The sequence below is a fragment of the Glossina fuscipes genome, unplaced genomic scaffold (assembly GCF_014805625.2).
Source record: "Glossina fuscipes isolate IAEA_lab_2018 unplaced genomic scaffold, Yale_Gfus_2 1, whole genome shotgun sequence".
Classification (NCBI taxonomy): domain Eukaryota; kingdom Metazoa; phylum Arthropoda; class Insecta; order Diptera; family Glossinidae; genus Glossina; species Glossina fuscipes.
This window is the reverse complement of record NW_023998415.1, coordinates 22156798-22184506: the sequence shown is the minus strand read 5'-3', so window position 1 is coordinate 22184506 and position 27709 is coordinate 22156798. Positions and strand designations below refer to the sequence as shown.

The following is a 27709-nucleotide window of genomic DNA, read 5'->3' as shown; positions in this document are numbered from 1 at the left end:
TATGAAAAAAAAAAACATTTTTTGCATATTTCTCTTTTTATCTTCAATATAAAATTGTTTTCTACTATTAACACAGATTAACTATAACGGCTTCGTGTCCTATGAATTTGCAATATTTTCCGATGGATCGTCAATTATGTCACATCGAAATCGAAAGCTGTAAGTAAACTTTAAACCATTTTTATATATATTTTCGAATATTCTTGCATATATACACCCAGCCAAACACACTCACACTCACACTAATACACTAAAACACTAACACACACATACACACACAGACACACACATTTAAATGTATAAAAATCCTTTACATATTTATACAGATGGACACAGTAAATTTATTGCATTATTTGTAAAAAAGAAAAAACACAAAAAAAAAATTCTTATTGAAGTTTAAACTGAAAATGAACAGCAACCACATATCGTGCGTATGCTTGTGTTAATATAACACAGCTTTGTTTTTCTTTTTATAGTCTAAACCTATGACACAACCAAAATTACGATATGTAAACAAGTGAGCAAACTATATTCGCTTTCAGAGCGAATCTCGTATATTCGCCACCAAAGCGTCCCCACACACTTTTAACTCATTAATAATAATAATAATAATAATAATAATGATAATAATAATAGATAGAGGAACATGAATTTGCATTTGGCTTTCAATTATTCTCATGCGGATTGATTTCATCAGATGTGAAATGTTACATAAGAATATGATTAAATTTGATTCCGGTAACGGGTTAACTATTGGCGGAGATTTTTCTTTAAAGCACTTTAAAGGTGATGGCAAACATCTTATTTATTCATCATAGTTCATGTTTCATGAATATGAGTTAAAAATATCCTCTGAAGTATGCGGTATACAACTTGAATTATTTGCTTGATCTCTAAAGAAACCGAATTAGTATACAAGATCGGCTATTAGTTGTACTAAATGCTATAAGTTCCTCAAATATGTTTATATGCAACATGCAATCCTTACCCGCTGCTTAACAGAGGAAGTAGTGCAAAAAATCCCTTTTTCTATATCTACATATGTGAATGCCCCAAAAAGCTCAGTGTCTTACGGCTGTATATGCGTCAAAATATATAGTGCAATATGCTCAGCGTGCGGTTTTCAAGTTCCTTTTCTATATACCTATAAGCTTTTGAATCGTGTATCAGTTCGGTTAAGATGGGGTCAACAATTATCTTTGCATTTTGGATTCTTGCTTTAGACAATATCGGTTCGATTCTGTCTCGAATCTTGAATTTGAGTGGGGTCGTCTAGGTTTTTAAAGCCTGGTGGTGGATAGAATAATTTTTTTATCATTAACTCTTAAGATAAAGCAAAAAAGTAGAAAAAAAACATAGGAAGAGAAAAGCGCACTACGTATATAACACATCAGCTTTTTTTATAGCGAAAATAACCAAAACAAAAACTCATTCATGACAAATGTAATAATAAAAAATGAATGCCTACGAAAATATGCATAAGGAATTAAAAACCAAAAGGATTTTCAAAAATTAAGCAAATAGCTTCCGTAAGCCAAGAAAATTGGTTAATTGCGGAACGGTTTATGTCGGGACAATGAAACTTAAAGTACAAATTTCTTCAAGTTTTAATTTCTTCTTTTTTTCTCATTCTCTTCATTTATTTACTTTTTTCTTTTTTCCTTTATTTTGCTTTCTTATTTCACAAACTAATTTCACAAAATTGTTTCAGTTTTATACTCAACTCTAAACTTGAAAATTTTTCACTTTCTTTCACCAAAAAAATAGAAAAAATAAATGAAAAAAAAAGAAGAAAAAAGAATAACATAAACAAATATAAGTAAAATGCATAGAAGAAAGGCTAACAGAGAAAGAAACGCTCTACGTTGCAGTTTAATATTTTCGTTTTTTATTTTCTTAGTTATATATCTTCTTGTTTTTAATTTCAATTTCGCAAACAGTCGAGAAATTTTTTATAAAACAGATGACAATTTCAAATATTTTTACCAAAAAAAAAAAATAAATAAATAAATAAAAAAGTCATTTATCTCATATTCATAAGCATTTAAATCGTTTCATTGGGCGCCAATTCAAAACAAAATTTCATTGATTAAAATTAATTTAAGAAATTGGTTAGTTTTCGGTCGCCTTCTCTTTTACAGCAACCGCAGAAGGCGGTTAATAAAAGAATTTTTTTTTTTTTTTATTTCTCTCAAAACTTAAGAAATCTCTATAAAATTATATTTTATAACGACCTAACTTTCAAAGGCATCAGGAGTTGAAAAAACGAATTTGAAAACATTATTGAAAATCACGTTCACACTCTATATAGAAACATTTTTATTAATAATTTCTATTCAGTTCTTAAAAAAAAAAAACAAGAAAAAAACAAAAAAAAACAAAACCATAATAATAATAAATAACAAACATTGCAGTGAAAATAAAAGAAAAGGCACAGAGTTGTGTTTTGCTTTTTGTCTGGTGCTAGCAGCGAACCTGCTTGGTTATGTATCCGTCTATTTAGTTCATTAAGCATTGCATTTTATTCAATAAATACACACAATACACAATCTCTCTCGTTAACAAAAACAAAAAATCAATAGTAGGTCTAAACTTTTTTCGGAATTTCACTTAATTTATTTAATTTTTTTTTATTATTATTATTATTATTGTTTTTTTTTCAGTTTTTTTTTTTTTTTTTGTTTTCTTCACTTTTCACCGAAAGAATATAATTCACTTGACTTGGAATTCATGCACAACTCTTAGTATTATTATTATTATTATAAGTTATTGTTTTTAATTTATAATTTACTATTATTATCATTATTTATTATTATTATTATTATCATTATTATTAGTATTATATTAGTTTCACATACGTTTTCACCTTAAATTTTTAAACAGTTCTCACTTTTATCCCTTTTATCCATTAAATGATTTGGCTTTAGTCTCACACTTTGCTCTGTTGCTCTATTTGTTTATTTACTTTTGGTTTTTTTTTTTTTTTTTGATTTTTAGTTCGTTTCACTGTATGTGTGTTTATAAATGTTAATGTGTAAGTTCTCACATTATCCAATCCACTCATGTACCCAATCAATCAACCAAACAAACAAATGAAACGTTGAATTGAATGAATATTATAAAAATTTAAAAAAATGATACAAATTTTTTAAATTAACAAAAAATTATATATCATGCAATCGAAATCAAAACAAATACAATCACAATTTCATGTAAAGTCGGTTACACGATGCGAGATATCCGTTATTTCTGGAGAGATGGACTGAGTAGTGTTGGAATGAGCAGTGAGGTTGAACTTCCACAGTTTCGCGTATTGGGACACAGGCAGAGGGCGACCGAAATAAACCTAACCACAGGTACCCTCCATTAAAAAAAAAAAAAAAACAACCAACAATAATTTCAAATTTTTATTTTCTATTTTTGTTTTCACTACCAAAACAAAAAAATTACTTTCATTCTAAGTTTGGCATTTTCATTACACAAAAACGTTACGTAAGTTTTTTCTTCTTTCTTTTTCAAGTTGATTTTCTCTCTACTTAAATTTCTTGTCTTCTTCTTTCGTTTTTTTTTCCGTTTTTGTTTTTGTTTCTTTTAAATAAGTTTTTGGAGAGCAAACTATGTATTTAAACAAGAACATAAAAAAAAAAAAAAAAAAAAAAAAAAAAACAAATAATTATGATAACAATATTAACTTTTTCCATATCTATTTCTCTACTTTTATATAAATCTCAAAATTGTTAATCCTATCTATGATGCGTTCATCTTTTCAGTTTCAATTTCCTTTTATACCCACCGCCGAAATTTAACAATCTGCTGTATTTCCGTTGCTCGCACTCTTCAATGCATTTATCCAAAATTTCAAAAAGAAGCGAATATCCCGCAGTTGAACTTTGAAAATGAAACCCTTCATTCCTACATTCATAAAAACGAAAGAAGAATGAGTTAAAAAAAACAAAAAAAACAAAAGCCAAAGCGAAAGCGAAAGGACAAAAAAAAAAGAAAAAATCAAAAATTTTTCTTATCATCGCTATGACGAGAAACTCAAAAGCTGGCATTGCTAAGGCACTGCAGAATAGCGGGACAATGATATTTGATATATATACGATATACGATATATAGGATACGAAATATCGATTTCGATGTAGATCTACATCGTGTGTTCGAAATCTCAAAATTTCTTTATGTAGCAACCTGTGCAGAGTGTTTTATTTTTAACCATTAAATGCATACTGTTAGCAATTTTATATTATTTTCAATCGTTTTTATGAAATTAATTTTTAAATTAACTGGAACTTAAATGTAAACAATTGGCAACAATATGCATTTAAGTAATAAATTAGCGAGTGGGTATAGAAATATTCAATTCAATGAAATTTCTTCTTTTTTTACACATATATATATTATTCAGAAAATTTCTCATTCCGTTTATGTTTGTGTCTTTTTTTTCCTTTGAGAGATTTTTTTTATTTCATTAAAATAAGGCTTTAAGTTTTTCAACGTATTTAAATGAAGTGAGCACTTATTTCTCTTATTATTCACCGGTTTTTGATTTTATTAAACTAAATAATATCGTAACAGAAATGAAATGAAAAAATTATAACTCAAGTATAATAATTTAAAATTCGAATGAAAAATAGTAAATAAATGAGTGAATAGCTTTTTCTTTTTTTTCTTAAATTCGCCTAAAAGACCTGAAGAGATATCTTACATTTGCTTGGGCAGGCATAATAGAAAATGAAAAAATAAAAAAATAAATTAAAAAACTGTTAGCAAGAATTTAAAAACATATAAAGGAAAAGCAAATTTTTTTTTTCTCTATCTAAAATGCTCAGGAGGGTCTTCGTTTTATAATTTTTTTTTTTTTTTTTTTTTTTTGCATATCTCTATTCAAGTCTATTCCATTATATATAGTTTTTTAATAAATACTAACAAGCAGTTAAGCAGACACGAGAGCACTTCAATCTGCTTTCATTTGCGTACCATAGTATGAAACATACATACATATTAAATTAAGCTAAATATTAAGCTTAACAAAAAATAAAAAAAAAAAATAATTAAAAAACAACAAAGACAAAAACACTACTTCTATTATTCTACTACTGCCCATATGAACAAACAGTAGCTTTAGTATTCATACATACATCAATATATAGTGAACACTTTCTTTTTGTCTCTCTTAATTCTTAAGAATAATCAAAAAAAAGAAAGAATATATATATATATATATATATATATATATATACGCTACTTAAACAATAAAAAAAAAAACCCAAAACACCACACGACAACATCCATAACATATCTATAAACATATAACAATTGCTAATGATTGGATAACTTTTATTGGTCCTATTGCAACCATGGAAGGCAGACAACATTACAGTTTAGTTGACATTATGCAGAATTTTTCATTAATTTTTATAGAGCAATAAAATTTTCAAAGCTTTTGAATTTACTTTTGAAAATTTTTTATGCAAAAAAAATTATCACAATTATAAATTTGTGTGTGTGTGTGTGGATGTGTGTGTGTATGTGTAGAAGAAAAAACAATATATATATATATATAAGATACACCCTGTTTAGAATGGGTCTTCGCTAAGCACCATCGTGCCCGCTTTTCACGATCGATATTTATATCGCTGTAATAACAATTTCATAACCTAATCTTTTCAAAGTCATATGCCATTAACGAATATGCCCCGATATTTCCATTCTTTTCTTAAATTAATTTCGTTTTCATTTATCCTACTATTCGTATGTGGACGAATAGTTTTCAGGACTAGTTTGTGACATTCAACTAAGAAAATGGAAACCATTGCGCTACTGATAACTTCCCAAACCCATCAAGTATCCAGTAAATGGAAATATATATCCAAACTTTGATCCTATTTTATATGACTTATATACCTGATTACGATAGAATTTTGTCCATTAATGTAAAGACTTTCCTGACCTCTATTTGGAAAAGTTTCGCTTTATGTTTCGGAACATAAGATTTACTTACTTTACTTTAGAGCTTGATTCTAATAAGCGCATCTCTATGCATAAATATATTTCATGATGAGACCAATGAATCTCTTGAATTGTAATGCTAAACAAAGGAGACTAGAGGACAACTACCATAAACTTAATTAAAGTGTTGAACCAGTAATTTCATTAGTAATCAGGGGAATGAAACTTGACTCTGATGAAATTTTTCTATTTTGAAAAATTATATACACAATCGATCTGATCTGATTTGCATACTGTCATCTATAGTTAATGTTGTTATACAAAAAATTTAAAACAATTTAAAAAAAGGATGAAACATAGTTAATAAATATAAGGGAAAAGCAACACAAACTTTTCAAATTAATATTTTCTAACACTTGCAATCGTTTTTGTAACACTTCATTCGTTCGATACCGAAAGAAAAGGAATACTATATATAAATATATATATATATATATATAAAATATATAAACTCATTCACTCGTCATCCATCATTAAATCAATTTTAAGTTAATATTTGTAAATATATATAAATAATAAACAAAACCAATACAATATATATACATATATACAAATACATAAATATATATATACGTATATATAAATGCATAAATATATATATATATACGTATATACATATATATATATATATATATATATGATATATAAAATTTATATACAAAACTGTAAAGTCGGCTATACGATGCGTGACATACGTTATAAATGGAATGAAGGACCAAACTCGGTTGGTGTCTCGAGTGAGGTTTCGCTACCACAATTTAAGGTTCTGGGTCATCGTCAGAGAGCTATGGAAATCAGTCTTACCACAGGTACCTGTAGACGGTTACCGAATTCTTTATATTTTCTTTATCTTTTTCTTATTCGTTGTATTCTATTTTATTATATCATTATTTGTTAGAAAACATTTTCTTTCTTCTTCTTCCTCTTTTTTTTTTCATGAACTTTTTTTTTGATTTCTGATTATAGTCATTCATTAAATAAAAAAAAAGAAATCACAAAAGTGAAGGTGAAAAAAATGCCAAAAAAAAAAAAAAACAAAAACAAAAACAAAAGCCAAAACAAATCCAAAATTGTTTTGTTTGTTGTCTTAATTGAGAAAGCCTACCTCCCTTGAGATAAATATTTTGTGTGTTTTAATAATTTTTTTTATTTATTCTCTTGAGACACTTGCGTTGTCGTCGCAAAGAGTGTAAATAAATGAAATTATTTATAAAATTCAGAAAAATTATTCGTACATAATTTTTTAATTAAAATGTTCAGTAAATTAAATGAAATTCAGAATCATTTCCTTAATTTTCTCATATATCATTAATATTTAAAAGAGCTTTATACTAATTAAATTTTGTTTACTTACATATATCTACGTACATATGTGTCTTAAATAAATAAATTAATAAATAATATTTTTCTATAACTTAAGCATGTTACATTTTCATATATATATATATAGATATATATATATACTGAAATTTATATATATATTGAAATATATGAAATATATATATATTGATAATATATATATTGAAATTTTTTTTGTAAAATATATATCAAAATATCAAATTTTTTTTTTTGTTTTTTTTTTTTTTGCATTTTTAAAAAACCAATAAATACAACATTTAATAGTTTATAGCTAAATACTAGCGCGCGTTCTAAAAGCTTTCTCCTATTGCCGTAAAATTTTCTCTTAAACGAATGATTAAAAACCTTAATAAGCCGCATGTGACTTTAGACAATTTCTAAAATTTATTCTTTTGTCTCTCTTTTTTATTTCAGTTCTTCATAATTGTTTTCTTCCTCTTCTCCTTTTTTTTGTTATTTTCATTTGTAATTAAAACGCAGATCTAGCCTTCATGTGATCTCATTATAGTGTGACACCAATCGATTTTAATAAAAAAAAGACACCGAAATTTCTTCTCTCATAATAAAAAAACAATAAATAAATATTAAAAAAAAAAGAAAAAATAACAATAATAATGTTCGGAATAAATCGAAACTCTTATTACCCACCACAAGCTTTTTTTTTTTTTTTTAATATAGCATAACAACGGATATCGTTCTTAATATCATCATAAAATATATGAAAACACATGTAAATATACTGTCATTGCATTACAACGAATATACTCACACTTAGTAATGCAATTGACAAGAAAAAAAAAAAAAACACGAGAAACGTGCACCTAATAATATCTTCTTCACATCGATGTCCCTTTTTCATTTAATCGCGTTACTCTACTTCCTTTCAATGTTGAGCTTGAATAATTCAAACTCTCTCTCGGCGTTATGACGCTTTCTTATACCATAATCAGTAGAAGGAGATCGAATTAAAGGCGTCCTTAGGTTAATAATAAAAAAAAATTTTCTATCTATCCATGAATTTAATGAAAAAAGATGCGAATTCTGCATTAACTGATTTCATTTTATTTTTCCAAAAATAACTTGGCAGCAAAATCATAATTATATAGGATTCGATTTATAGATGAAAAAAAGACAAAATTAGAAAAACTTATAATTACTCCCTTTGTGTTCTTCGTGGTGGGTATGCAAAGTAAAACAAAGCAAAAAAAAGAAAGGTGTAAAACTGTGTTAATACGATTCAAGACATCAAGACATCAATACATACATAAATCCATGGTTATTTATAAATATAGTATATATTAGCTATACATTGAATAAATGGCATCAATATTTTTTTTCACAATTTACTTCTTTTCTTTAATAAAGTAATATAAAAGCTTTCGATACAATTTCTTCAATTTTTCTGTTTTTTCAGTTTTGTTATGCATTTTAGTCAAAAATTTAAAACATTTTTTATAAAAAAAAAAATAAAAAAGAAAAAAAAAACAATTCTAGAAAAGAATATTTCTTATTTCATTATAATAATATTTAGAATGCATTTTAGAGTATTTATTACATATATACATATGTAAATGTACTTGTAGTCTATGAAAACGAAATTAGTCGATTAGGACTAGTAATCAATTAAAGCGCCCTCCCAAGCATGCTATTAAATATGATAACTTTTTGCCAAAAAAAAAAAAAAAAAAAAAAAAAAAAAAAAAAAAAAAAATTTTAAAAAAAAAAAAAAAAAAACTTAAAATTAAAAAAATAAAAAAAAAAGAAGAAAGCAAATTATATGATATTCGAAATTACGTGTCTCGTTTTAAAAAAGCCTAAATTTGACTAATTTAGGTTTCTGTCTTGGCTAATCAGCTGCTAGTGAGTTGCATTAAAGATTTTGTGATAGTTTTTTAATTATCTTCTTTGCCATAATTAAAATAAGCTAACAGCTCTCAAAGCTACATATCATCATAATGAGTCATCAGACATTCTCTCATAGATTAAACAGTTATAAATTGAACGGAATTTATTGCTAAAAAACTTAACTTAACTTATTGCTACACGTTTGAAGTAAAAAAATTATCTTTAGGATAAAAAACAAAAAACGCGAAATAATTTTGTGCATATATATACCGTCACATATATATATTGTCACGATTTCTTTATTTCGATATTCTTATGCTCTTATCCTTCTTGGACAATTTGCAGTTAAACAAATATATATCCGACCGTGGTAACTTTTAAACGCTTCTTATTTCATCATAAATTCCTGAGTAAATTGTCAAAATTGTCATGTGAAGAAGTCAAGCACAACTCGATTTCACTTGAAATGCAGTTTGTAAAATTGTTTTTACTCATTCGATGCTCAAGTCTCTTAAAAATAGAAATACAAATGAAAGACAATCGCCCATCTTGCATTAAAATGCGACAGAGGACTAACTAAATGTAAAAACGTCCGTTTTTCTTAGCGCCATTTTCCATTTCCACCATAAAAAAAGAAACAAGGAAAGTTTGTGCATTTAATGAAACGCCTGCAATGTGAGTTCCTCATAAATGTTCAAATGCAAAGCACAAGCGTTTTGAAATGGAGGCATAAACAGTTTGGCGATATTAGTCCAGTATAGAAATTCAAAATCGCTTGTAATATAAATAAATCGGTCGCTATAAATCTGTTTAACCTATGAGATGTGAGCAACACACACAATGTTAAAAAATGTATGCTTTAAAAATATATTTCATAATAAAAATTTTTTTTTTTTTTTTTTTTTAACTTTCATGCAAAGAAAAACATGTCTCTTTTACAGTTCATATCGTTTCTGTTGTATATTTTATTTTATATATTTATTATTTTTTTTTTTTTTTTTTAATGACATATTTATTATATTATTGTCATTGTCATTTTTATTATTATTGTTATTACTATTGCGACTATTATTATTTAAAGTTACGATTTTACTTTATTAACGTTTGTTGTAGTACATTTATTGAATTTTTGCACTAAACTTCTTTTTTAATTTAAAAAAAAAAAAAAAAAAAAAAAATATATATATATAAATAAAAAAAAAAAAGAAAAAAAAAATTTTTTAAAAAAAAAAAATTTATTTTTTTTTATTGTCGTTATTTTTGTTTTTTATGTTTTTAATTTAATTTTTTTTATATCTTTTTTTTTTTTCTTTTGTTTTTCTTCGCCTTCTTCTTTTTTAATAATAATGAAATTATAATAACATATCATTATTAATTATTGTTGTTGGTTTTTTTTTTTCTGTTATCATATAACAAATTAAAATTTATTATGAAAATAAATATCAATATTTATTCAAAAATACGAAATGAATATAAATGAAATGAAAAATAGTCAAAATACTGATAATAATATATTTTATTCTTATTTTGTTTAATCCACATCGTATTTACCGCAACAATAGGAAATTATTCACGTTTGGCTTGTGAGATACAATTTGTGCGTTCGATGGGTTATTATCTAATACAAATTTATATACCATCTGGACTGATCGTTATTATATCATGGGTATCATTTTGGCTTAATCGCAACGCCACGCCAGCTCGCGTGGCGCTCGGTGTCACCACCGTACTAACAATGACCACGCTGATGTCATCAACTAATGCTGCCCTGCCAAAAATTTCATATGTCAAATCCATTGATGTGTATCTGGGAACATGCTTCGTAATGGTCTTCGCTAGTTTATTGGGTAAAAACACATTAACAAAGCAATAGCAAGCAAAAGAAAAAACAAAAAAAAAAAAAATTGATTTGAAAAATTGAAAAAAAAATTTGAAAAAAATTGAAAAAAAAAAAATTGAAAAACTAAACTCACACACTTTATCACACATGCTATCATTTTTTATTCTCAATACTTTGTTATTGTGTGTTTTCTGTTTCATTCTTTTTTCAACTAATTGACCCACTATAACGTACACGCAAGAGTGCATGCATGTGTTTGCAAGAGTGTGCGCGTGCAGGTGAGAATCCTTTTCTTTAAAGCCTTGATTAAGCAGGCATTATAACTTGCACACGCCCGCATATGCATAAATAATGTAAACTATTATTGTTTTTAAGAAACGAATGAAAACACAGTTATGTGGTAATCCGGTAACAAGTGTATTTTATTTTATTTTTTTTATTTTGTTTATTTTTTTTTTTTTCTTTTGTACTTTTACTAAACGCACATAAGCAAAAGAAAGAACACATTCACGCGCTCTCTTGCGTGATAATCTCTCTTTCTCAATTTCTATAAATCTTTCTCTCTCTTTCTCTCTCTCTCTCTCTCTATATATAAATATATATATATAAATATCTCTCTCTCTCTCTCTCTCTCTCTCTATATCTATCTACACATCACCTAATAGCACCTATATTTATAACTGTTGTATTTTATACATATTTTTTTCTACACCTTCAATAAACACAACAACGCTATAAGTGCCAACAGAAAAATGACGAGAAATGAGTAAAGCGGCTAATAAAACACCGCAAATTCTTTCATTTTCCTGTAATACAACATAGAATACAAAATTTTCAGACCAAACATTCAGCCAGAGAAAGCAGAAAAGAAAAACAAAAAAAAAAAAAAAAAAACAAAAATAAAAAAAAAAAAAAAGAAGAAATCTCTTTTTTCGTATTTGTATGTTCTTGTTAATTTTCTGAACTTGAAACATAAACCAACTGTCATTCGAAGAAAATAAATGCAAAGCCACAGATATGTGCTGAACGTATTGTAAAAGTTAATAAAAAGCAAAACAAACTATGGCGTGTACGCAAATCATGATAATATCGCAATATGGTGTGATGACGCAATAAAGCAGCAAGCGAGTCCAACAAAATCGAGCTCTATTGAAATCAATCACACATGTGTTGCTTCTGGCCTTTGGTTTTGTCGTGTTTTTTACACAATCCCATACAAATCTGATGAACTCGTTTTCAAAAGACCTAAAAAGGAAAAATCATGAATAACGAGCAGAGGAAAACACGACTTAACCTGAAATGATACCCTGATATCATATACGCCCAGCTTCCGTTCAACAACAGCAAAAGAACTGCAACTTTACTTCCTTTTATTAATGCTACCCATCTCTATCTCACTTATTTAAAAAAAAAAAACAAAAACAAAAAACAAAAAACTAACACAACCTAATCCCATAAGGCAGTCGTAACGCACTTGTTCAACAAATCTAAATTTTGCACAAAAAAAAAAAAAAAAAAAGGTACGTATATACTATTCAATTTATGTTTTTGTGCACGCGTATAACTACTATTGAGCCGTATGAGTATTCACTTGACCTCATTTTAAGGGCCATTGAGTTATTGTCAATGGTTGACGACTACATGCATACGTATGCACATGCCGTTTGTGGCATGCTGCACCTATGAGCTGCTTAGCTTTAAGGCTCAACGTAAATAAACTCTGACTTTATTTGCGTCAATCAATCAAGTCAAATACTCGCACAGATTTTTGCAGGCGCTCATGTTTCGGATTCTCTTCTCTTTTTCGAACACTTTACCACCTCCCTTAATGTTCTTTGATTCACCAACAGCAAATTTACATAACGTTAACTACTTCGCATATTTACGACATTTCCGACATTAAATTATTAAAAATATACACTTTTGCGGCAGAGGGGGGAGGGGGGAGGAATATTCCACATAACTACAACTTTCCTGCTTCTTATTTTTGTTCACTTCGAAGTCATGTATTAGCTAATAGTTATGCAAAAAACGTACATTCCCCATCATTCAAGACATCAATTGATCAAACAATCTGCTATCTAAAATGGAACTATCTATGGGACGTCGGAAATTGGCTCTTTCCGTTTTTAATGTAATTAACTTTACTTTAAAGTTTTAAGAATCGCACGTTCGATGGAATAAACGTAGGCCTCTCTACAACCATTACCTTTATTCAGATTATCGGATGTTGTGTTTGAGTTGGTTTTTGTAAATATTCCACCAATAAATAAATCACTTATTTAAGCTTAGGTGAAATGCATAAAATTTCGACTTCTCTTGTTAAACATTTTCTTCTTTCAATTGCATAAACTCTTCTCGAACGCGTAACTAAGATCATAGAATAGATTGGGCGATGATACTAACACTGCAAACTTACTTGAACACCATCGTTCATGTGAATATGAATTACTTGGTTTTAAGCATACTTTAAGCGCATATCTATAAATTGCACGAAGATTTTATTTAGCTCTATTGAATAAAGCAAATAAACGTTAGAAGAAGTTACAAAATTTTTGAAGAATTCATATTAAAGACAAGTAAAAACACTTGAGTGGGGTACGACTCGACCCTACACTTCTTTACAGTTTTAAAATGAAACGTTATACGGCAAGTTGTCGAAAAATTGGACCGATCTGAACCATTTTCAGGAGCGTGTGTTCTTGGGCAAAAACAAGTCAGTGTACCAAAATTCATCAAAACATCTCATAAAATTAGGGCTTGTAGGTTGAATACAAGAAATAAAGGTAGACAGACGAACAGACCACTTTTGCTTGGTATAATAAAAGGTGGGCTTATTTCAAGTCCTTCTGGGTGTTAAATACATCCGCACGAATTTAATATACCCTTGTACGACAGGTGAAGTAGCATGTAAAAAGTAAAAACTTTATACTTGATCCAAGCCTGACTATTTAACAATCTCCAAACAATCGTCTAATACACCAAAAATTAAAATTAATTTTCACAGGCGTAAAGGCATAAAAGCTCTTATATATGAGAATGGGTAAAACATAAACTAACGTGGTTCAAATTTTTTACAATTTTGAATTTTCTTGTTAAGATTTTTATCAGTTTTTATGCATTTTCGTTATAAAGAACTGTATATTAGACTAGATTAGATGGGATCTAAAAAATAGCCGCCTATGATCCAGTATCCTTACGGTCAATTTTTGCCAAAATTGACTTTATGACCCGACTTTCATCATAAAATGTTAAAAATTAGACTTTTCATGGGAGTCCGTATACGGGATAGGTCTCAAAAATGTTCACCATTCAATTCGATTTCTTTACCACAATATAAAATGCCCTAATACTATTACTTAACGATTTCATCTCATGACTTTTCAAATTAAGGCATAATGAATTGGGAATTATTGGAAAAGTGGTCCGATCGAAACCATTTTCATATAGCGTTAACCAAAACAGGTTAGGATAATCAATTTCATCAACATATCTCAAAAATCTCGACCTGTACATTGAACATAAGAATGACAGATTCATGAATGACAGATTCTACAGTTCTTGTGCTAAATACCTACTCTTTAATGTTTTACTGCGAAAATTGCTCTATTACAAAGCTTTGATATGAAAATTAACTGTAGTAACTTTAACGACATAGGTTTTGTTTTTTAACCCTGCCCCATATAGGAATTCCTTTGAGAAATAGACAAATAAAAGTCAACAAGATCTTATTTTTCGTACTTTATAATTAAAATAGGCGAAGAATAATCAGATCTTTGCAAAGAAACTCAATTTTGTCAAATTTGGACGACTTAAATTCACTGTTTGTTGCCCCTCGACTCCCATACAAGGACTGCCATGGGTAATACGCTTTTGAGAAGAGGCAAAGCAGAGTCTTTAATATTTTGTTCAGAAAATTAATGAAACGTGATGTAGGAACACTTCTCGATTCGATAAAACCATGTCAATTCCGTTGTCCGTCTATTGTCTGCCCGTATAATTTTTAAAAGAATTTTATGAAGAGGGGCGCACCTACATATTTTAAAGCAGAGACGAATCCTATGGAAAATTGATTGAATGCGACTACTTTTACGGTCACTCCTCATATAACGCCATGAAACATAAATATTTATTTGGCTACAAGGTGTAATTTTTGATAATTTATGATGAAAATAGCTTAGGCGTCGTATTCGACAAAAAAGTTTTCGTATTTTTAATGCTGATCAATCTTTTTTTTAATTATAAAATTTTAATTTGTTTTTGTGAGCAAAATAGGAACGAAAAATTATAAAACATAGTGCCACTGCAAAACAACAATTCTTTAGGCCGTCCATTAGATACTCTGAACTATTTCAGATAGTTTATTATAAATAAAATAATCGATTATTTTTACGTAAATGTATAATTTTTATGAAAGCCTTCATATTGAAGGATAATACAACTCCAGCATGGTCTACATTTAGCAAACTTAATTTACTTGTCAAAGATTTTATCATTTTCCAATTGCTTCGGTCTGAGTCCGCACCCTCTATATATGGTGCGGTCTAAAAAATGGTCTTTATGATCCCAATTCTTTGTGATTGATTTAAGAGGACCAAGTTTCATCGTAACAAATTGAAAATTAAACCTTTTTGACGTACCCGAAGCCTTATTTTTCATTAGAACCCTCACATAGATTGTGATCCAAAAAATAGACCTAAGTGGTCCAAATTCTGAGAGGTTAATTTTTATGTCAAATTATTACTGCGAACGAATTTTCATTAAGAAGTATTAAAAAGGCGTAAGAACATTATATTCAGGCAACGCCGACTATTATGCACCCGACACCACTTCGTCTAGTACCAGCAGTAGTTATTCGTTCGTTTTGATAATAATACACCAAAAAATACACATTATTTTCATGTATAGCCAAAATATTCTCGGAAGCCCGTACATTGGAAGGTTAGATTTGCTCTTCATATAACAGTTTGTGTTTCATGATGGCGCCTCTATACGTTGGTATCCACAAAAAAAAAGTAGCCCTATGTAATTACTTGTTAACATATATAAACATTCAGTCTCCTTAGAAACGATTACGAAGCAAAGGTTTCAAAGCATTGCCCCATCTGATAAAAAGTCTCCACAACAATTTAGATTGCCGAAATATTACTACCAAACGAATTTTGTCACGAAAATCCAAAAATTACAAAATTTTTTCTTGCAACGACTTATCAGTATGAGGCGTTCTACGGGCAGTGACCGAAAAGTGGCCCGATGCGAATCATTCCGGTCATAAGACGTCAATGTACCACCTTTCATCAATATATATCAAAAATTGCGACAAGAAATTATAGACCGCTTAGACAAGTTTGGATCAATTTAGAATTTGATATTGAATCGGTCAGTATAACAACAGGTGGGTCTATCACAAGCCCTTGCGGGTGCGACAACTATACCGCACAAACTTAATTTGGCCTTGCACCACAGGTGGCGTAGGGCATAAGTATAACAAGCAAGAAAATTATATTCGGTGGTGACCGATTCGTATATATCCATCACTGTTGTTGTCAAAAAGACTAAACGAAAGAAAATAACTTAATTTTCAGACTCTATAACATTGGATGAGGGCGGCTGATTTCTATATTCGGCTTTTTTCAGAATAAAAGTGGAAATTTATGTAGTAAGCCAAAAACGAGAAAAAACGATGTACACAGTTTTTGTTGCATAGGCGTGTGGACGCTATAGGCCTGTCCTTTGACCGGTTTAGGTAATGTATACTTTCTTCTACAAATTTTTAGGCGATGTCGTAATTTTTGCCAACGGGAGAATGTGTACCACAGTTGACAGACGAACAGATGTAGACAAATGAACGATTTTACGCTATTTACTCAGTTGCTTTTGAATTTAAGTTCGTACCGCTGAATTATGATTTTTAGGAGATCTATGTACAAATAATTAACAAGAACTTATATTTGCAACGCTTTATATTGCAATTCAATTAACTTGTTCGACTGTCTTGACTAACCTTCGACTCTCGCGATTTACTGTTACCTTTCGCGAACATTCTGTTTATGTACTTTTCTACAAGCAAATTACCTTTCTCTAAATTCATCGCGAAATTTGAAATCCGTTAATCCGCTTTTCTCGACTAAATATCAAAATTTTTTGTATTTAATCTCTTTGCCAGTCCCCAGCCAAATCGAGTAATTTTGATGAAAAATATTGCATTACTTGCTTTAGTTTATGCGTAATGAGCAAAAAAGGAATTTTTTATTCCTTTACAAAAGCAGAAGTACTCTCATTTTACATAGTATTATGGGCGTGTCCTTCGATCGATTTAGCCCATTTGCGCGAAAGAATTTCCAATGTGTCTACCAAATTTAAAGTTGATAGCTTAATTTTTTTGTCCAGAAGAATGTTTACAAAGGACATTACACGGATGGACATGCTCAAATCGATATGCTTTATTAGGTCCGTGAAGTTTCGTACAATCATCCGTACAAACTTTACATACCCTCTTAGCACACAGATGGCATGAGGGTATAGTTATAAAAAGCGTATATGCTTAGGAAGAAAAGTCATGACATTGTAGAGAGGACGGGGGGATTATTAGGTAGGTAAAGATATTTTTAAAAGAAATCTTTCCCCCGAAATGATGCGAATGCATCATTATCCACTGAATGCATATGTTTTTCGCTCCGATTATATCGCTATTTTAATATCATTAATATATGTCAACTTCTCGCCTTACTTCTTATAGGAGGTCTCCGCAACAACGACAAACAACAATAACAAAGCGGATTCTTTGGATTCCAACTTCTTCTCACTTGAAAGCACAAGCAAAAAGTTAGGCAACCGCATTATAAACAATATTTTATTATTAACAAAAGATGAGTTTTTAAAATAAATCCAACACGAATCCTTCTCATCTTTCTCAATGTTTTTCAAAAGTTGTTCATTGAGGAAAAATGTTTTTTAAAAAATTTTCACATTCAAGTAAAGTATGTGCCTTTAAACTAGGTTATGCACATTTGTATATATTCGAAATCGGCTTACGCATAACGTACTGTATATTTGCATACAGTTAAGTTTTAAAAAATTAATAAAATTTGAAACTTTCAAGATTTTTCTCCTTCAATGTTCACCTATCTATGACTTATCAAATGAAGGTATTCCACACCTTTTTCTACGGCATTAAGTCTCCGTAGAATAATTCTGCCTTGATGTTGTTATTGTTGTTTAAAGTTTGCAATAAAAGGTCCTACAAAAAACAATATCCTCTCTCCCAAAAATTTAATTTATTATCCGTTGTTTGTTGTTGGGAAATATTCGTCATTAATATGGAGACTAGTTCTGTGGATAGTCGAGTGCAGAGAATACTTGTGGAGCATATTTCGGCCAAGCAAATCTAGATACATACAGGGTATGTGCATATGAAACCGAAATATTTTGTATGGAAAATAATTGTTCATTGTATGAAACTTGTCATGTCTCACAAAATTAATATAACGAAACCATCATCTGGTGGTTTATTACGAAAAACGTTTATTATATGATCATCATTCAATGTCTTGACAGTTCCTCTTCTTCTCTTTTTATTTATAAATACTCTACTGTACTATATCTCTCATCGGCATAGAAAAATGATTTTTAGATAAAAATTCGCTGGTGGCTGTTCGCGTCCGACTGTACCGTCGCTGAAGGAATTCAGCATTTGTTAATCGATCGGAATTCGGTAGTTCACTGGAAAAAGCACGTTCTTTATCCAGCATTGTATTACTCGTTAGCATAGGACTAGTCAATGTGTTATTGTCTTCATGTGGTGAGACAGGTGCTTCGTTTGGCGAAGACTGCGTGGTGTTTTAAGTGGCGTATCAATTCGATTCGAAAGTCCTTTTCCTAGCTTCCTTAACTGGGCAATATGCCAGTTCCAAGTATGTCCACTATCAAATTTGACTTGGTGTAATGCACCCACTTTTTCAGTTACTCTTCCAAATTACCACTTATTTTTTGCTTCGCAATCAGGTGTCCTCCCACCTGGTTTCATTACAATACTCCATTGTTTGTCATCAATTTTATCACAAGGTATGATTAGATCTAAACGCGCTTGTATCTGGCGTCCCTCCAACCTGGTTTCATTACAATACCCCATTGTTTGTCATCAATTTTATCACAAGGTATGATTAGATCTAAACGACCTGGTATCTGGCGTCCAAATAAAAGCATCGCAGATGGTTTACCAGTTGTGGGATAAATTGCTCTTCTGTAGGCTACAAGAAGTTTTGGTAACAGTGGCGGCAATTAATTAATTTTTCAATGTTTGTATAAATCGTTCTGCCTAACCATTCATGGATGGACGATAGGGTGCACCTTGTTTAGGCGTAGTTCCGTTGTCTGTTAAAAGTCTTTACTTCAGCTGAACTACCTACAGTGGGTACTAATAGTATACCATAGCAAGCAAATATATCCCAACCCTTTGGAACTGTTATTTCTGCAGACATATGCGATACTATATGAACTTCTGGCCACTTACCAACGAATCGTCCAGAAACAGCCAGTATTTGCTTCAAAATGGCCGAGCATAATCAATATGAACTCGTTGAAATGGCTCACTGGGTGCTTTCCAACGGAGATATGGTTTCTTGTTCAATACGTATTGATTGACAAGCCGCGTAATTTTCAACGAAATTCTCTATATCTTTATCCAAGCCTTACCATCAAATTTAATGTCTCCATTTTTATTATTGCAAAGTGCGCAGTACGTAATTCATCGAGTAATCGTTTTCGCGTTGATGATGAGATGTTTACTTGAACGCCGTTCATTAAAACGTCAGCATGTAAGCTAAACTCAGTTTGAATAGTTCCAAACTGACCATTTGGACTAGCATCTCATTGATACTTTAAGCAATCAATTAGATTTTTTGTTTCTTTATCATTTTTAAGAGATGCCTGCAATCTATGGGTAAATTCCGATTTCATATTTACATAGCTGGTGTAAGAGAAAATGAATACAAAAACAAGTAAGAAAATTATATTCGGCTGGGACCGCACCACCATTTAACGTGCTTTCATTCATTGTTATACCCATGTGGATGGAATAAAATTTATCGTCCACCTTTTACTTCACTAAAATCAAAGCTTATATAACCAAATTTTTTAATATAATTTATTTTACTCCCCTCATTCTTAAGCCACAGCGAAAGCAACAGAGTGCTTTGTGTAGATTTTTTTTCGCAAATATGGAAATATGGACGATGTAATATAAAGTGTTAAGATTGTATATTATTTTTTTAATAGATAGCTGACAGTTTAATTAACAAATGACGAAAATTGTATGAAGAAATTGTACGTAAAAATGTGAAACATTAAGCAAAAACAAATCGTTATTTCTAGTTATGTTGCTTTATGAGCATAAACATATCTTTTCAAGTATTTTCGAAGCAAACTACAAGCTCAAAATTCATCCGGAATGGTAATTGTATAGGGTCTTGCAAGTTACCAATTCTATTCGAAAGTACCCAATCGATTTGAATTTGCCCTAAAAAGAAAAATTGGTCGACTATGTCGATATAACGTCCATCATAATTAATGTGCAAGGAGCACAAATAGTTTAGCGCATTGTACCCTCCAAGTGCTCTTATTCGACACGTATATTGACTAGATAATTACAAGGAATTCAATCCAGCACATCGTGGGGTCCGTAGAAATTTATTTAAAACTAAAACACTGCTCCCTCTTTCTTCCCTTCTACCCACCATTGCGATGAGAAAATTAATCCACTACCTTGCGAGGTCCGCGGTATTTAGTTTGAAACTAATACGCATAGCTTCGCATAAATCGAAAAGCTTCTACTTAATTCCTAAGCAATGTTCGCTTGAGCAGGTTCAACATTTTCACGCAATCAAGATGACTTATATAACCATTTTTACAACATTTTTTTTTTTTTTTTCTAAACTGCGACAGTATACTCTTTTTGTCACAATGTTTGCAACATGCAAAAGGAAGCTTCAGAGATCCTACACAGTACTTATATTCTTGATCAACGAGAACTTGCCTGCGTGTAGGTGTACTTTTTTCGTACTTTTTACCTATTACTGATAAGGTGAACAACACAGAATATTGAAGATACACTACTACTACTACAAAGGCTACCAATGCTAAAACAAATATTGTGATATACTGTCACATGGTGGCGAATTCGTCTTTCCTTAGCAGTAGAACCAAGTACTGAAAGCAGTTTTGAATAAGCACTCTACAACTAGGGCATCGACCTACTAGCTACTTCTTAGAGTCTTAGTTTACTGCTAAGTTTAACGTGTCTAAGCAATCGCATGAAAATTGTATGAAGACGTCGGTTCAGATTTCAATTTGAAAGAAGTGTTTTTTTCATCTCTCTTATCCAGTAAACTCAAGATACTTATAAGACAGGACTACGACTATGTGCGGGAAGTCAACTGTATGGATGACATGAAATACCGGCCCACCCATAATGATTTTTCTGTCATTTCTGGACAAGTGAAAGAGTATTAGAGCGTTAGGTAATATGAGAGGAGGAAACAACGGCAGACGATCGAATAATAGAGCTGTAAGCTTTCAAATGATTGAAAATTGCAAACATTTCTTTATTGGCAGTAATATAATTATTTTATTAATTAAGATAGAATGACTCAACCTTATCTATTTATTATACCCGACACCAATTGTGATGCAAGGTTAGTAAGGCTTTTCGAAATCCTACGGAATTTACTTGCCCAGCTCATACGGCCAACTGAAAAAATTTGTATAAATGATGCATGTTTTTGAAGGCCTACTACGTCTAAATTCGAAATCCTATTTTCACTTTTGAGGTAATAATGTATTTAGCTAGTAGTGTTTTCACTACCCACTACTTTTATGAAAGGTTAAACTCATATCCGATATATAGGTAATGTACGACTTTTGGTGTTGATTTTGTGGACTTTGTTCAATTTTAAGATAATCTTTGTTCGTATTGCGAACACCCAGCAACCAATATTACTTTCAGTAGATTAATCCTTCTAGCCGCCAGATTCCAAATATGTTCCATATTGACAAAAGGTGAAAAGGTTACCCAGCGATTAGCGGCAGGGTGTACTCATCATTTTTACGTTTCATTTCAACTCGAAGCCTATTTCACGAGAAGTTCCAATTGTTCACTTGATAAATTGACAAAATGATAAAAGACTGTCCTCAAAGACCAATTTTAATTTTGCAACTTTAATGATACAAAGGTGGACTTAAAGAAGATAAAATGCAAGAAAAACAAAAAAAAAAAAAGAAGAAGCAAAACGACTTGGGCTCCGGCCTCCAAATCAAGCAAAGTTCAATAGGCCACCTTCATGCGGTCTTCATTCCGATATCGTGCAATATTAAAGCTATGAGTGTTCGACAATGCCTGAGGTGGAATTCAAATTAGAAGGATTGTTCGGAGATCCTTCTACGGCGAAACTGCATCATCTCATTGAATTTCGAATCCGAATAATGTGTGAATGATTTTCGAGCCCGATTAAAAATGAAAAAAAAAAATAAATAAATAATAATAATAGCAACAAAATTATATTTGAGGCGATCCCTATAAGTGATAAGAACTAAATAGTTTTTCTTACTTTAACTACTTTCTGCGATAAAGAAGCGCTTGTTCCATGGATTTGCATTTTCAACTCAAGCCCTTTGAGTTTATCATGATTTTCTTTTGAATGATTAGTTCTTTTTAAGTAAAACAAAAAACAAACCACAAAAAAGCCAAAACAATAGTGCAGATCCTTTGCTTTTTACATTGCTAAAAAAAAAAAAAAAAAAAAAAAAAAAAAAAAATATTTATATTAAACAAATTCGAAAAAATCCAATTTTCCTTTAATTTTACGCTTTTGGAAATTTCATTTAAGTTTTGTAGACCATTTTTGATTAACTAGATTTTTTCAATGTTTTAAGTTTTGTATGCTTAATAAGAATAAGGCACCAAAACAATTACACCAGCAGACACACAGACACTCACACGCACACAAAAGCATCAAATAATTGTTCCTCAATTTTCTTCATTTATTATTTCAACTTTTTTTCAATTGTTTTCTTTTCTTTTCTTTTGTTAATTGTTTTCTTAAACCGATTTTGTTATAATTTCTTTTGAAATTCTATTCGTGTGCACCTGTATGTGAAACCAGAGACCAATAATGTGTGTAGTTTTATTTGCCGAAAAAAAAAACCAGAAACTACTTACCTACACATTTGTACATGCATATATATATGTATATGTAGTTGTGTAGCAATCTTCTTGTAAATAATTTTAGTTTGACAATTTCTTATTTGATTTCATTTGATTTATGCTTTGTTCTTGAGTTTTAAAAAATCTTGGAATTCGCTTTTACTCTCTTACGGTTATTATGGTTTCTTTTTCTTTATCTCTTTTTTTCTTTTCTTTTCTTTTCTTTTGTATACCATATATCCTGCTAAACCTGCATATATCCAAATGTTCGTTTTCGAAATAAAAACTAAAAACGAAACACTATATCGTTTTCAATTTGAAACCCCCAAAACAATAACTCCCTGAAACTAAATGGGTCGCTTTTTCTTATTCTTCAAAATTTTACCTCCTCCTATGAAAACAATTCAAATATTGGATTTGTTGGTTATATGTAACGGACTCTCTCTCCAAAATTATTCGAAATACATTAATATTTTCAAAATCCAAATCGAACATTACATATATATATATCTGTATATATATATATATACTCATATATACTCACATACGTATATATATATACCTATATATATATATATAAATAAATATATATATATATACATATATAATATATATATGTATGTATGAACATGTATATACTTATACATATGTATATATACATGTATATACATATATATATATATATATATACATATATATATATATATACCTTCATATATGTATATGTGTCACATAATAAAATAGAATATGCCACCGTCGGCTATATGGCAAAACGAATTCAAATGCGAAAACAAAGATTTATGACGATCCAAAAGATGAAAGAGCAAAAAAGTCAACAACTTGATGGGGTGCAACAGCCGCCCAATCCCAATCCAAATGCGGGGGATCATGGACATGGGCATGGTCATGGCCATAGCCATGGTCATCCTCATGCGCCCAAGCAAACAGTGAGTAATCGCCCAATTGGCTTTCAAAATATCCAACCAAATATTGGTGCTCGCGGTTGCTCGATAGTGGGACCCTTGTTCCAGGAGGTGAGATTCAAGGTGCACGATCCAAAGGCTCATTCGAAGGGAGGTACTCTGGAAAATACGGTCAACGGGGGCCGTGGTGGTCCACCAGTTGGTGGACCTCACGGTCCTCCACCGCCAGCCGGTCCCATTGCTGGCGGTCCAGGAGGCGGTGGCGGTGGCGGTGGTGGTGGGGGCGGCGGTGGAGGTGGAGGTGGCGCTGGCGGACCACCTGAAGGCGGGGATGCTGAAGCGGCAGTACCAGCTCATTTACTACAGGGAAAACCGAAAAGTGTAAAATCTCCATTTTTGACTCAATTTCTCTCTCTCTCTCTTTCTTTCTCTCTCTTTCTCTTTTTTTCCCTCTCTTCCCATTTTGTTTTTTTTTTTTTAATTTCTTGCTATCCACACTTGTAATAATTAAAAATTTTATCGGGCTCTGTGTTTTTCTTCTTTGCTCTCCCCCTCTAGGACGTTAACAAACTATTAGGTGTCACACCTTCTGACATTGACAAATACTCGCGTATCGTATTTCCAGTTTGTTTTGTTTGCTTTAATCTTATGTATTGGATCATCTATCTGCACGTCAGTGATGTGGTCGCGGACGACTTGGTCTTACTGGGCGAAGAGAAATAAATCTCAATCCAAGGCAGTGTCGACATACTACTCAGTAGAAAAAAAATTACCGTAGTTTTTAGTGTTCTACAAAAATTAAACGTACATCATTAAAATAATTTTCAAAAAATAATAATAATAATAACAATAAGAGAGTAAAAAAGAAAAATAACTATAATATTAACATTAAAATAACATAAAAGTAAACAGTTAGGCTTAGGTTAATAATTTAGATTAAATAACAAATTTCAAAAAAATAAATAAATAAATCAAAACTATTTGTAGAAAAATCAACAACGTAAGAACCAAAAGAAAAACAAAAACCACAGAAAAAAAAACAAAAAATCAAAACAGCGCCCCAGTATAAAGCTCAAGCGAAGACACGATTACTGAAACTGTAGTAAATTATATACACGAAAAAAAAAACCCGATGTTTTTTGTTTCTTGTTTTTTTTTTTTTTTTTTTTTTTTTTTTTTGTTCATAACTCAGCCCAGGTTAGATGACTTTTGTTGTATATTTTTTAGCAAATCTGAACAAAAATCCAAAAATGATGCTTCCTTATAGAATCTAAAGCACAAAAATTTTTCACAACACTAAACAACTCAATAAGTAAATAAATGGCCGAAACAACAATTGTTTGTCTTCCTTAAACACACACAAAACTAAACTCTTCTGACCTCTTCGTTTTTATGCCCACCAAAGCCGGATGGAAGTTCATTATAAATTTCGCGATAGTGTTTGTTACATTCGAAACTACTCCCAACGCGAAGATAAGGATGAGATTCTGACAACGAATGGTCGTGCGCATGGAATTCTCACTCAGTTTAGATATGGTTGTCTGTCTGTCTGTCTGTCTGTCTGTCCATTTTCTTTGCGTGCTTGTAATAGTCGAAAATTTCCATCAAATGTACGCAAAATTAGAAATTTTCACAAATGACGTCTGTCCGACCATTGCGTGATCATCTATGAATGGAACGTATGAAATTAAAATAATATAATTTGAAACTTGGACATTTATATCTTATTGAATTCTGCGAATCAAAAATATATAATTACTGATTGACCATAAATCGTCAAAAAAAAACTAAAGAAAAAAAAAAGTTAATAAAATTTCGGATGGCGGTGCCATGAACAATGAAAGGAACATGTTCGCGAATTCTTTCGTATCTTCTTAGGATGGTGGGCAAAGGAGATTCGTTTCAAAACGAATATGACTTTTTTAGTTGGTTTATCTTCAAGATCCTTCGGCTTATTCCATAAATTTCGCCCAACAATAAAAACGAAATAAATAAATAATAAATAAAGAGTATAAAAATAAAATATGTTTGTAAAAATAATCAGTAAATAAAAACAAAATTATGAAAAGTGTTTTTGTTTTTTGTTTTGGTTTTCTTTTCAAAAACAGCGCTTCCAAAACAATTTGCCAAATTTATATTTTTAGGCATACTTATAAGCAATTACAAATTTTATGGAATATATAAACAACAAATAGCCAACAAAACCAAAGTCTTATAACATCTTCACAACAATACATCGGGCTTTTTTTTTTCTTTTTCTTTTTTTTTTCAAATTCATTTTATTGTTATTAGCATTTTTCTTGTAATTTTTTCGCACAATATATCATAAGGAAATAAAAAGTAATATGATAACGTTTATCAACTTAATAAGGCAAAATGAAACAACAATGACAAAAACAAATGCACTCATAATTCCCTTAACGAATTCAAATTAAACAAAAATTTCAGTAAGTAAAAGAAATGGAAAAAAATTAAATAAAATCAAGTAATAATAATAGCAATACAAGAACAAAAAAAAAAAAAAAACAAAATAAATAAATAAAACGATAAAAGAAAAGATAAGATTATTTAACTATAGTAAGAAAAATGTTGAGATTTCAAAAGACACACAAAAATGAGAAATACTGCCTAAATATTATATAATACATATATATATATATATGTATATATATATATATATATATATAAAGTAAACTAAAATAATTGAAAAATGAATTAAATTAAATTTTAATAATGTTAATAACGAAAGAATAGTTTAAATATATATTAAAAAATAATGAAAAGAAGAAGCAGCGAGCAACACTTAGATTAGCATAATTTTCAAGTTAAATAATATTTGTATATACAATATACACATATATATTTACATACACATATATATATATATATATATATGTATAAACATAAAACACAAACACTCGTATATATATTTGCGCAGATATACCTACATACATATGTAGCCGAACGAAACTAAAACGGATCTTAAAGAACACTATCGCAACGGTGACTGCATTATATTACGCGTTCACATGTTTAGATTCGCTCATACATGTTATCATGTAAATGATGGAATCGTATTGAATTGTATAGGTAATCAGTGCGTTTATATATTTTACGAATCTGTTCTAATAACAACAACTATCCATACAATACATTCATACATACTTACATACATACATACATGCAGGCATACAATACATATGTAATGACGTTGTGTACATAAAAACTAGTTAAATACCTATAATAAACACCAAACGATATGAACAAATATATATATTAAAAAAATAAAAAAAATAAAAAAAGAAAACAACAGCAAATGAAATGAAATATGAAAGTAGGAATAAACTTCGCATATACACATAAATATAAATACGTATATACGTGTATTTGAAATAGAATAATAATAATAATAATAATAATAATTTAACGGAAATAGATATAAAGAAAATAACATTCATTTCTTTTTGTACGTATGAATGTATGTGCATTCATGCACGGTTATTAAATTAAATAATAGAAAGGAAAAAAAAA

The 27709-nt window shown here is 30.0% G+C and overlaps 1 protein-coding gene across 2 annotated transcripts; it reads left to right on the top strand.

Annotated features, from left to right (window-relative positions):
* LOC119632591 (gamma-aminobutyric acid receptor subunit beta) lies at positions 1–26659 on the top strand. Of its 2 annotated transcripts, XM_038025565.1 has the most exons (5): positions 1–159; positions 6684–6821; positions 10779–11063; positions 24000–24559; positions 24737–26659. In XM_038025565.1, the coding sequence occupies exons 1-5, from the start codon at positions 102–104 to the stop codon at positions 24899–24901; spliced, it is 1206 nt and encodes a 401-aa protein (XP_037881493.1). In that variant the 5' UTR covers positions 1–101; the 3' UTR covers positions 24902–26659. The 2 variants fall into 2 exon arrangements, with proteins under 2 accessions (XP_037881493.1, XP_037881494.1); XM_038025566.1 differs by lacking the exons at positions 1–159; positions 6684–6821 and adding an exon at positions 2650–3356.
* The last annotated feature ends 1050 nt before the right edge of the window (positions 26660–27709 follow it).